Raw genomic sequence first — 12,793 nt, 5'->3', positions numbered from 1 at the left:
ATTCAACCTTTATTGATACAGGTTAGTTCCACTGAGCCAATAGGACTCATTTACAAAGGAGACCTGGATTTTAACAAAGAGTGATAACAACAATGGATAACAAACTGTTTTTCAATTGTAAAACAAACAAACAATATAAAAAAAACTTAAATTTGTATGAATCATTTGTGAATGTGTATTGTTGTCGTTGTTATCACTGTCTTATTATCTTGTGCTCTGGTCCAGTGTCTTCATGGATGATGTGTGTGAGGGTGGACATGTTTGGAGGTTGCTGTGTTGAAGCTGCATGAATCAGCCTCTCTGCAGCTCTCAGCACCTTCACTGAGCCTTCAGGGAATCACTGAGCTGCTCTTGTTCTTCACAGTTAGAAGGTGGGAGCTCTCGTCAAATGATCTCCAGCATCATCTTGTTCATGCCAGGCTTTTCATCCACTGACCACAGCCACCTGGAAACATCAGGGCAACCAGTAGCTTTTTAACACATCTGGAAGGAAACCAGTGAGATTTTAATACGACCATGACCATTATGATTTGATGTTATGTGGGGGAGTGGTGGAGCAGAGGTTAGAAGATGGGCCTGTGATCGGAAAGTCGCAGGTTCAACTCCTGGTACCGTCAACATCAAAATGAGTTGGAAAAGGTGAAAAACCCACACCTGCCTCCACCCTCATTGGCCCCACCCTGGTCCTCTGAGCAAGGCCCTTAACCCCCACCATCTGCTCCTAAACAGGTCTCTCTTGAAAATGAGTTCTCTTGACTCAATGAGACTACCTGGATAAATAAAGGCTAAATGAAAAAATAAAAGTTTAAAATAGAAATACTCGCATCATAAGGCCGAGGTTGTGTGTGTGTGACGTGTACGTTCCTGAGAGTGTGGGTGTGACGTGCACGTTCCTGAGAGGCCACAGACAGAGCAGCTCCAGCTCTTGTTGAGTTCCTGTAGTCCTGCAGTTTTCAAGCTGAAATGAAAAATCATCATGAATATGAACTTTACAGTCTCTAGTTACCTGATCATGTAAACACATGGAGGTGTCTCACCTTGTGACTGACAATAAAATATGTAACTTTATGAACTCTAATGAACTTATAATGATGATCCTACTCTTTGAAGGTGAACCGATGGTACCACACCATCTCTCAGTCGGACAGTTTGATCAGTTTGATCAAAATCCTCCAGTTTAAAATCCTCACTGCTCAGATGAATCCTCCTCAAAGATACTTCCTCCTCTTCCTCACATCTTGTTCTTTGGGAAACCTTCAAAATGAAAAAAGGAGATTTGTGTCTACACAAAAACATTGTACAGAGGAGGTCAAGCTTATTTTCTATTTCCTATATTCTCCCTAGTTTTATTTTTTTATTTCCTAGAACTTAAACAAAACTCCAATTATGATACATATCTCTTGATAATGAACCAAAGCTACTGAAATATTGAGTTTGCTTGTTAGAAAAATATTCCTGTCATCAGATCTCAGTCAGCTTCATTGCAGCTGAACACCGTGTTACACTGAACATCACATCAGCTGGTGGACATAAATATAGTACTGTAATATTCTATTCACAAAATACTAACAATAATATGTTCATCTTACTTGTGAAAAGTTCTCCCCCGAGACCTGACATCAACAGTCCGTCGATTAGAACAGAAAGAAGCTGCGAAGTGCTGAAACATCTTCTGCTTTAACCAAATAAGGACGACCGTTTCAAGATGGCGGCCGAAAATCCTGCGCTGCAGCAGCCAATGAGGCATCTAGTGTTTATATCTACGCTTTTATGCACTGACGCCAGAGTGAGAGGATGTACAAGATATGTCACCAGCTTCTCAGCGAATCAGAACGACCCAAACAGCGGTTCTCAACCAATCACAGCTCGTGTGTACTTGCCTAAAGCTATGCTGGTGAAAATTCTCAGTCATCCAGGACATGATGAATTCAAAAAGCGTTCAATACAAAAACAACTGGACTTTATTTGTAACAGAAGACGTTTCGCTCCTCATCCGAGGAGCTTTCTCAATTCAAAGAGATTCTTTAGTTATAGTTATATTTATATTTATATTATAGTGAATTGCGCCGCTCAAGGTGGCTGCATGTTGGAGCAGCTCTGTTACTTTCATTCAGAGATTTTGCTTTTGGAAACTTTAATTCCTCTTTTTCTGGATGTAAATCACATTTTCTGGATGATTGTTTCCTCTGGTATCAGATGCTGTGCAGCTGGAAGGATTTTTACTGAAACTTTTTTTAGTATTGGACATTTGTTATGATGCGTATCCAGGATCCTGGATAGAGAGGAACGATGGTTTGAGAGAGGAGTAAAGGAGGCCATCTTTGTGAAAAGAAACCGTCCATCATTAAACAGGGGTGGAGGCCTCCGTGTTCAATTGTCCCCCTCTTACAATGCTGTGATTGCTAGTATCACTCAGCCCTCTGTGAACAGTAAACAGCCATCAGTGTGCTAATGATCCATTGTTAGGCTGATGGTCCTTCTTGAGCATGTGATCAGCTGGTTTTGGTTGTCAGCAGCAAAACTGGTTGATCCACTCTGAGAAGGTGCTATTTAAGAGACTGAGCTGAATACAGCACCTCAGACTGAAGAAGTCTCTCGGACGAGAGACGAAACGTTTCTACATTTTTTGTTGTTTTGCTTTGTTTTGGGTTTTTTTGAATGTCCAGAGGACCAGATTTAACTTTTTTAGATTTACAAGAGATCCTTCCTGCCTACAGTCATCAGCATCTATAACATCTCAATGAAATGAGGATAACGAGTTACAACAACAAATCATTTCCCTTTGGGATTAATAAAGTGTTTTTGAATTGAATTATGGGTGGGCAGCACGGTGGCGCAACTGGTAGAGCTGCTGCCTCTCAGCGAACAGGTCCCTGGTTCAAACCCCGGTCCAGGGGCCTTCTGGGTGGAGTTTGCATGTTCTCTCCGTGCATGCGTGGGTTTTCTCCGGGTACTCCGGTTTCCTCCCACAGGCCAAAAACATGCATGTTAGGCTGATTGGTAACTCTAAATTGTCCCTAGGTGTGAGTGGGAGAGTGAATGTTTGTTTGTCTCATTTGTCTCTATGTGGCCCTGTCATGGACTTGCGACCCGTCCAGGGTGTACCCCGCCCCTCGCACAGTGATTGCTGGACATGGGCACCAGTGACCCAAAATGGAATAAACGGGTAAAGATAATGGATGGATGGATGAATTATGGGTCATTGTGGACCTCTGGAAGACTGAAACATTTTTTTCATTCATGTTTTGCTTCAGCTTCTTTTTTCTAACTTCAGCTTTTTGTGCTTTCAGTCCTTTAAGCTCTGCTTTAACTTTTTCTGCTAATTTCAGCTTTTTGTTGCCAATTTTAGCTTTTTCTGCTATCTAGGCTACGTTCAAGCTATTTTTTCTGTTAATTTAAGCTTTTTGGCTACTTTTCAGCTACCTTCATCTTGTATGTACTCTATTCATCTTTTTGCACATTTTAATTTTTTGTGCTTTAAGCTTCTAAATATTGTTTTGTGTTCCTTTTAGCTTTCTTTTCTAATTTCAGTGCTTTCCATCTACTTTCAGCCACTTTGATTATTTCAATTTTTTGTGCTCCTTTCATTTTCTTTTTGCTACTTTTCAGCTATTTATGTTTTTCAAGTAAGTGTTAGCTTCTTTAACAGCTTTCAGCAAAAAAAAAAAAAAAAATTGTAGGCCCAATCATCCAAGTAGATAATAAAAAAAGGTTAAATCATTTCATCTGGACCAGTTTCTTTAAGGGAGAAACGTTGCGTCTTCCATCCAGAAGACTTCATCAGTCTGCGGCCTGCCAACCAGATCTGTCCCATAAGTAGCCTTTTCAACAAAACCCTTCAGCAACAAGGATTCATGTTACGTTTTCTTACGAAATACATTTTCTCTAGTTTATTTTAAAGTAGACTTCTGCTGATAAAAACATGCCCACAACACGATTCTACTATCACCATACTTCACTGTGGAGATGATGCTCTCAGACCTGGTGTTGTCCTTGATGTCTTAAAACTTTGAGTTTGATCTCATCTGACCACAGCAACTTCTTCCAAACATTTATGAAAAAATGTCAATCATATCAGCTTTAGAAAATTTATTTTTTTCTGGCTACTTTTCCTGGACCCCTTGCTGGAATCTTCCAGAATCTTTGTGCAGCCCAGGACTGATCGTGACAGAAGAACTGCTCAGCTCTATCATGGTCTTTTTGGGTTTTTTTTGTCTCCTTAATGCCCACCTGACCTGCTCAGTGAGTTTAGGTGGATGATCTCTGCAGGTTTTCTGTGGTGCCATCATCTTTCTGTTTCCTAATTATGTATTTAATGGAGCTGTGTGGAATGAATACTCAGCTTCTAGTATATTTCTTATAAACCAACCTTGATCTTTCCGATATTTTGTCTCTGAACTCAGGAGAGTTCCTTGGTCTTCATGATGGCTCTTGCTTGGTGGTGGATATCAATACTTAAAGGTGTTTTTTCCCTCATTAATGTCAATCATTTGGAGTGTCCAGTCAGTCTTCATGGGTGAACAGGGACTGTTAGTATAATAATGATAATAATAATAATTTTATTTAAAAAGCGCCTTTCATGACACCCAAGGACACTTTACAGTAAGAACAAAGATCAACAGGAATAAAATACATAAATAATATAAAATACATACAGAATATAAAATGCATAAAGAATATAAAATACAGCAAAGTTAAGGATAAGCGAGTCTAAAGAGATGCGTTTTCAGAGCAATCTTGAATAGAGAAAGAGAGGTGGTGTTTCTTAAGTCAGGGGATAGAGAGTTCCAAAGATGAGGGGCAGAGCAGGTGAAGGCCCTGCTCCCCATAGTGGAGAGGCGGGCAGAGGGTACATGGAGGTGTAGTGAAGAGGAGGATCTGAGAGAGCGAGAGGGGATGGAGATGTGTAAGAGGTCAGATAGGTACGGAGGGGCAAGGTTGTGGATAGCTTTGAAAGTGAGGAGAAGCATTTGGAAGATGATGCATGATTTAACCGGGAGCCATTGGAGCTGCTGCAGGACTGGAGTGATGTGGTTATAGGAGGAGGTTTGAGTTATGACACGGGCAGCTGAGTTCTGGACCAATTGCAGCTTCTGGAGAGATTTGTTGGGGAGGCCATAAAGAAGGGAGTTGCAGTAGTCAATCCGAGAAGTCACAAGACTGTGAACAAGGATGGCTGTGGAGCGGGGTGTGAGAGAAGGGCGGAGACGGTTAATATTTCGGAGATGGAAATAGGCAGACCGAGTGACATTGTTGTGTGAAGTGAAGGAGAAAGTGGTGTCGAGGATGACACCAAGACTCTTGACCTGAGCCGAGGGGAATAGCAGAGAGTTGTTAAGGGGGATGAGAAGATTTTCTGATTTTGAAAGAGAGTTTTTGGTACCGACAAGAATGATTTCTATTTTGTTATTGTTTAGTTGTAGGAAATTGTTAGAAAACCAGTGATTTAGCTCATTGAGACAGTCGGTGAGGAGGGAGGGAGGGTGGGTGGAGTTTGGTTTTGTTGACAAGTAGAGCTGCGTGTCATCAGCATAACAGTGAAAATGGACATCAAATTTACAGAAGATGTGACCTAGAGGAAGGAGGTAAATGATGACGAGGATGGGTCCGAGGACAGAGCCTTGGGGGACACCTGTGGAGACGGGGGAAGACTGGGAACGAAAGGATTTGAGCTGAATGAATTGAGTGCGGTCAGAGAGATATGATTTGAACCAGTCTAACGGAGTACCTGAGATGCCAATGGAGGTTAGTCTGTTGAGAAGGATAGAATGACAGATTGTGTCCAAGGCAGAACTTAGATCCAGTAAAATAAGGATAGACAGAAGAGCAGAGTCAGCAACAAGAAGAAGGTCATTTGTTATTTTTATTAGAGCTGTTTCGGTGCAATGGTGGGGGCGATAACCAGATTGAAACTCTTCATAAATGTTATTCTTGGATAAAAAATAAATTGGATATTTTTGTATATCGTATAATATAGTATAGTACAGTATAATTCATAGTGTTTTTGTTTGTTAGCAGTAAATCTGATCACCGGACTGCATGCTGTTTCATCAGTTCTCCTTTTTGTTAGGTTTACGAAGAGCTGAGAGCAATTGGCGCTGCAGCAGCTGAAGCCAAGGCCAGAAGAATCCTGGCTGGTCTGTCATTTACCCCCGAGATGCAGAACAGGCCAACCAAAAGGTTCTCGGGAGGGTGGAGGATGAGAGTTTCCCTTGCCAGGTGAGTTTCCCTTGCCAGGTGAATGTCAGAACCTGATGATTATTCCTTCTTTTACGCTGTTGAAGGAGGACTGTTACGTATACTTTTCATCACCCCAGCTTTGAGGTCAAGGTCACAAATCAAGATCACGTTATACAAGGTCTTTGCTTGGCTGGGCCATTGCTATAGATTGTTGTATGATAGTTTTTTGAGGGGCATATAACTGCATTATTATCCTGAAAAATCCTCCATCTTAGACCTATTTCTAACTAATATGCCTCACAAATTCCCTGGTACAGGTGTATTCGCTGATATTTTGAGTGATCATTGTGTGACAGCTGCTTTGAGAGATATTAAACTTCCACCTTCTAAGCCCAGATTAATTCAAAAAATGGATCTGAAACCTTTTTGTGAACAGTCATTCCTCTGGGATCTGTCTCACTTTGACTGGCATCATATTCTGTTAACTGATGACGTGAACTCCGCTTGGAACTATTTTCATAATAGTTTCATTTTTTTCGTGAACAAACATGCTCCTTTTCGTCAGTTCAGAATAAAGGGACGAGACAGCCCCTGGTTTACTCCAGAGCTAGCTGACCTCCTGCACAGGAGAGACCATCTTTGGGCTGCAGCGAGAAAATCTGACTCAGACACTGATTGGTTGAGTTTTCGACAGATGAGGAATAAATGCACAACTGCTGTCAAAGCAGCAAAACGCAACTATTTCTTATCTCAGACCTCCAAAAATCTAAATGACCCTAACAGATTCTGGAAAACCATCAAATCTCTCTCAGGCACCCCCCAATCATCTGACCTCCCATCACAACTTCTCGTTAACTCTGTTCCTGTGTCAAATAAGCACGAGATCCTGAACTGTTTCAACAAACATTTTGTTGCTTCTAGTTCTTTATTTGATACAGTTACTAACAGAAAATCAGCCATTTCCCCTAATAACCAAACTTCTACAAATCAAATCCCTCCTATAAATCAATCCTCAGTTAATCACAGCTTCTCTTTTTCTCCATTCTCAGTCAGTGAGGTTAATAAACTGTTAAAAGATCTTGACCCTAAAAAATCTGCAGGTCCAGATGAACCTTACTTCTTAAGGCTGGCTGCTCATATCATCACAGTCCCTGTGACCCACATCTTCAATCTCTCCATAAGACAAAACTCCATCCCAGACACTTGGAAAACAGCCTTTGTTCTTCCTTTGCTGAAGGGAGGTGACCCCACCTCACTGAACAACTATCGACCAATCTCTAAACTCTGCATTTTAGCCAAGATTCTAGAAAAACGGATAAACTCTCAAATCAAAAATTACCTGGACTCATTTAACATCTTACCTCCACATCAGTCTGGTTTCAGGAAACAACACAGCACAACCACTGCTTCACTGAAGGTTCTTAATGACGTTGTTGAAGCACTGGATGCTAAGGATTATTGTGCTGCACTTTTCTTAGACCTGTCTAAAGCTTTTGACACTGTGGATCATAACATCTTGTGTCATAAACTCTCAGAAATTGGTTTCTCAGATCACACCATTGGTTGGTTCTCTAACCATCTTTCAGACCGGAGGCAATGTGTTCAACATAATGGTACTTCCTCCAGTTATTTAACAGTCAACAATGGTGTACCACAAGGCTCAGTCTTAGGACCCACCTTCTTTACAATCTACATACATAATGTAGGTAAAAACATCCCTAATGCATTCATACATTTCTATGCTGATGACACAGTTGTTTATTGTCGAGCTAAAACTGTTGCTAAGGCTTTCCAGCTTTTGAATTCTGCATTCACCTACATCCAGACTGATTTGTTCCGCCTCAAACTTGTCCTAAATGCCGACAAAACCAAAGGGATGCTTTTTTCAAATAGGAAGTTGGTCCCAGCAGTTCTTCCTCCCCATTGAGTTTGTTGATTCCTATAAATATTTGGGTATCTTGGTCAACTCACATCTCTCTTTTAAGCTCCATGTGGAAAACTTGGTAAAGAAACTGAAAGTTAAACTGGGTTTCTTTTTCAGAAACAAATCCTGTCTAACCCTGAATGCTAGAAAACGCCTCGTATCTGTGACTTTTCTTCCCTTGATTATGGTGACATTATTTACATGAACGCTCCTACAAGAATGCTGCAGATGTTGGATGCTGTCTATCATGGTGCACTAAGATTCATAACTGGCTGTGATTATCGTACCCACCACTGCACCCTGCATTCACTGGTTAACTGGACATCGTTAACTTCACGCAGACTCTCTCACTGGTACATTTTCATCTTTAAATCACTTCTTGGTGTGCTACCTTCTTACATCTCCTCCTACATGTCCCTGCGTGAGTGCAGCTACAGTGTGCGCTCTCAGGACATTATTACCTGCAGTGTTCCCTCAATGAGGACTGAACTAGGCAAAAGGGCCTTCTCCTACTCCGCTCCTGTTTCCTGGAATATCTTACAAAAAGATTTCAAGCTCTCGACCTTGACCTCTCTAAGTGGCTTTAAGAATCTGTTGGACTCCTGGCAGGGACCAATGCAGACATGTTCCTGTTTTTAGTTTTCTACATTCGCCTTAGAATCTAGCTGTTTTTTTGTTACCTTTTCCTTTTAGCCATCCTATTTGTAAAAAAAAAATACAAAAAAAAAACCTGTATTATGACTTTTTATAATTGTTTATTGTTGTTGCTGTTGTCCATTGTTGTCATCTTTCTTTGTTGAAATCAGGTCTCTCGTAAATGAGTCCTCGAGGCTCAATGGGATTTACCTGTCTAACTAAAGGTTGATTGATTATTCTTATTAGACCTTTATTTATACAGTTTAGTTCCCATTGAGCCTCGGAAGACTAATTTACAGTCTGTACTCCTGTCTCCTTTTGATTTAATGATTTTGTGTTCACTTTTGATTTGAATTTCAGTCCTTTTTTGTTTAAATCGACTTCTTAATGGCTCTGATTTTTAAATATTGATTCTAGTATCATTTTAAGATCAACCAAGACTAAATAAAATAAGACTAGGCTATAAAAAACTTCACTAACCTACACTCACTGATTAACATGCACTTATTGATTGCCTAATTTATAAGACTACCGTCATTTCCGGACTATAGAGCACACCTGACCATGGACCACACACACTAAATTTAGGGGGAAAATACAATTTTGTACATATATATAAGCTGCGCTTGTGCATAAGCTGCGGGTGTTCACGTTGTAACATGAGTGGCAGCACACAGCTACTGAGAGACATGTGGAGCTCTTGTTGTAGATGTAGTGAACTAAGCCTCAGGTCAAATCTGGCCTTGAGGGCCTTCCCGGGACAAGAACTGTATTTCATTGATTTGAGTCCAGAAACACAAAATTAAGTTCATCTAGAGACTTTCTAAGTGTGTCCTGCACTGATCAATTGAAAGAACACTCTCTTTTCTATTATCATTACTATTTTACAAATGTTTTGATAATCAAAGTGTGTTTAGTTCAAACCATTTTCAAATGTTGAAGTGAACTACTCATTTTAAATCAACTGTGAAACAGTATTAGTGATTTTTAATCCTCATTCAAAGTAGAAATCAAGTTAGAATGTGTTACAGAGTAATGATTCATCTTCTTGATCTTCTGTCTGAAATGAGCAAGTTGTGATGTTGGTCAAAGGTCAAGTTTCGGTCAACTGCAAGTTTACTGGAAAAGAAATGTCATGTTTAACTTTTACAGAAAGATATTAGAGAATTGACTCCACGAAGTCTGAGTTCTTCATAACATCTTCTGTCTGTTCTTAAACAATCTAATCTTTTTCCCTTGACTTTCAATAACCTCTTACATCACTAAAACACACCCCTGTTCGGTCAATCGACCAATCAGGAAGTTCTCAAAATGAACCGGAAACAGAACTCCTTAAAGGGTTCAACACTTCCTAGTTCAAGCAAGAACGCTGGGAGAAGAACGCTGAGAGAATGCTGTGAGTTAGTTCCGAGAGCAGCAGAGTTCAGAATGCTGGAATGCAGAATGTTGGAGAACAACTGCAACTAAGCTGGACGAGAGAAGTTCAGAGGAACTATGAAATGTCTGTTCTGGGATGATCTCACGACTCCGAACGGTTCCCTACTATCCTTACGGAGACGCTGGAAAGCGTTTGAAGAGAACTCTACGCCGAGGCCGAACTATCGTCTGCAAAGAAACGAGTCGATCTTCAACCGCAAAGTTTACCGTTGGTTAAGCTGGGTCCAGAAGGAGCGTGTTGTTCTGGTTATAACAGACAAATTCCCTCACCCATCTCTCTCAAGATAAACTTCATTTTCCATCTTTAACTCTTCTATCTTGCTAGAAATTAATCCAGAAATTTTCAGAAATGTCTGTTGTAATGCTTCACATGGGGAAATCATGGCCGTATGGTTTCCTCCTTGTAAAACTTGCTAATTAACTAAGCCATGTTGTTGTTAAAATCAATTTGCCAAATTAATGTAAATGTTTGATGTTAAACTTTGATTCTGTTAATAAATGACCGCATTCATTTGATGGGTCAAAGAAAATTAACGTCTCACGTTACATTTATTAATTTCAATGCACGATATTATTCAGTCCAGAAAAATGAATGAATCCGTTTAATTTATGGATAATATATCACAGATATATGTTACCCTACATAGATCAAGAATCAATCACCAGATGGTGTTTTATAGACTTTATCTTACTGTTCAACACACACAGACCCCACAGGTCTTCATGACAATGAGCTCACTCACTCATGGTTACTACTGAATGAACTAACACATAGTGAACACATAAACTAGGCTAACAAGAACATACTAATCACTAAAATAACAATGCTAAAAAGATAATCTTGCCAAGATGGCCGTGCTCAGAGCAGTTGCAGCTTCACAGGCTCCCGGTACCATCCCAGTTTTTAGAAGTTTTGATATTGACTCTGTGCCTGACTCCGCACGATTTATGCGTGTGAACTATAGCCGAACAGAACTGATGAGAATAGGAGCGGATTTGCCTCGAAATATAGCAGAAATCAGCAACAAACTCAAAACTACGCTCGGCAGAATGCAGATCTTAAAGTCATCTACCTGGAAGCTGCAGCAGAGGCGTTCCAGCGGGCAGAAGAGGAAGCGCTGCTCCCGGCTTAAGAGGAGAGGATGCCGGGCGGGGTGAGGCTACGAGCTAACGCTAAAGCCGGTAAACTCCCAATGCTGTCTCTCTTTCTGTCGAACGTCCGCTCGTTGGAAAACAAGATGGATTTACTTCGTCTGAGAGCGGGCGTCTCAGAAGAGATGAAGAAGTGTGCGGTACTTTGCCTCACGGAAACATGGATTACAAGTGAAATGCCGGACACAGTCTTCCAGCTGGATGACAGACTTTTTTTTCGAGCGGACCGCTGCAGCGAGCTAAAGAGGAAATCACGGGGAGGCGGAGTGTGCATTTACGTGAGTAAAAGTTGGTGCACAAAATGTACTGTTGTAAATACCTCATGCTCGAAGGCTTTGGAGCAAATAACAGTGAAATTTCGGCCACATTATCTACCCCGCGAATTCATGGTGACTTTCATCTCTGTCGTTTACATTCCTCCGGATGCTAATGCTAATGAATCACTGCAGGAGCTACATGATATCATCAGCTCGCTGCAGAACAAACACCCTGAGGCTCTTTACGTTGTAGCCTGAGACTTTAACCACGTGAATCTAAAGGACTGTCTCCCGAGCTTTAATCAACATGTGATAATTCCGACACGTGGAGACAAGATGCTGGACCGTGTTTACACGAACGTAAAAGATGCATACAAAGCCGAACCCCGCCCCCACCTAGGACTGTCAGACCACATCTCAATCTTCCTGGCTCCTGCTTACATGCCCCCGCTGAGACGCTCCAGACCGGTACAAAAGAAAGTTAAATGCTGGATCCAGGACAGTGGCCCCATACTGAGAGATTGTTTTGACCGAACAGACTGGCAGGTTTTCAGAGAAGCTGCTGAAAATGGAGGTTTGCTTGATCTTGACCAATACACATCCTCAGTTCTGGGTTACATTAGTACATGTACTGAAACCGTCTCCACAATCAGAAATGTTAAAAGCTACCCAAACAGAAAACCTTGGCTGAATGCAGAGGTGCGTACCCTGCTGGAAGCCAGCAACACTGCCTTCAGGTCTGGAAGCTCAGAGGAGCTGAGTAGGACAAGAAAAGAGCTGGTTGCTGGTATTAAGAGGGCCAAGGCCACATATGCACAGAGGATCGAGGGTCAATTCATCTCACAAGACCCTCGGAGCATGTGGAGGGGCATTAAGTGCATACAGATTATAAAGGAAGGAGCGTACAATGCCCCAAAGACCCATCTCTGCCTGATGCCCTCAACAAATTCTATGCACGCTTTGAAGACCCGAACAGACCACCCAGCACCAGACTCACCTCACCACCGGATGAAGAGCATCTCAGCGTGACCTCAGCAGAAGTAAGGAGTACTTTCAGGAGAATTAATCCGCACAAGGCAACTGGCCCAGACAACATCCCCGTGTTGAAAGTGTTGAAAGAATGTGCTGATCAGCTCTGTGAGGTGCTGGCAGACATCTTTAACACCTCTCTTACCCTGGAGACAGTTCCCACCTGCCTGAAGACTGC

General features: G+C 41.4%; 1 protein-coding gene across 1 annotated transcript in view; it reads left to right on the top strand.

Moving 5' to 3' along the window:
* Positions 1–12,793, top strand: part of abcf1 (ATP-binding cassette, sub-family F (GCN20), member 1) — a 112,522-nt gene that overhangs the window by 56,688 nt on the left and 43,041 nt on the right. Inside the window, exon 7 of the mRNA XM_037693217.1 lies at positions 6,071–6,219. Within this exon, the coding sequence (XP_037549145.1) occupies positions 6,071–6,219 (149 nt within the window). The remainder of the gene's footprint in view (positions 1–6,070; positions 6,220–12,793) is intronic.

The sequence above is a fragment of the Nematolebias whitei genome, chromosome 19, assembly GCF_014905685.2.
Source record: "Nematolebias whitei isolate Nwh7 chromosome 19, NemWhi1, whole genome shotgun sequence".
NCBI lineage: Eukaryota > Metazoa > Chordata > Actinopteri > Cyprinodontiformes > Rivulidae > Nematolebias > Nematolebias whitei.
The sequence above is the reverse complement of the archived record's forward strand: the minus strand, read 5'-3'. Positions and strand labels throughout refer to the sequence as shown.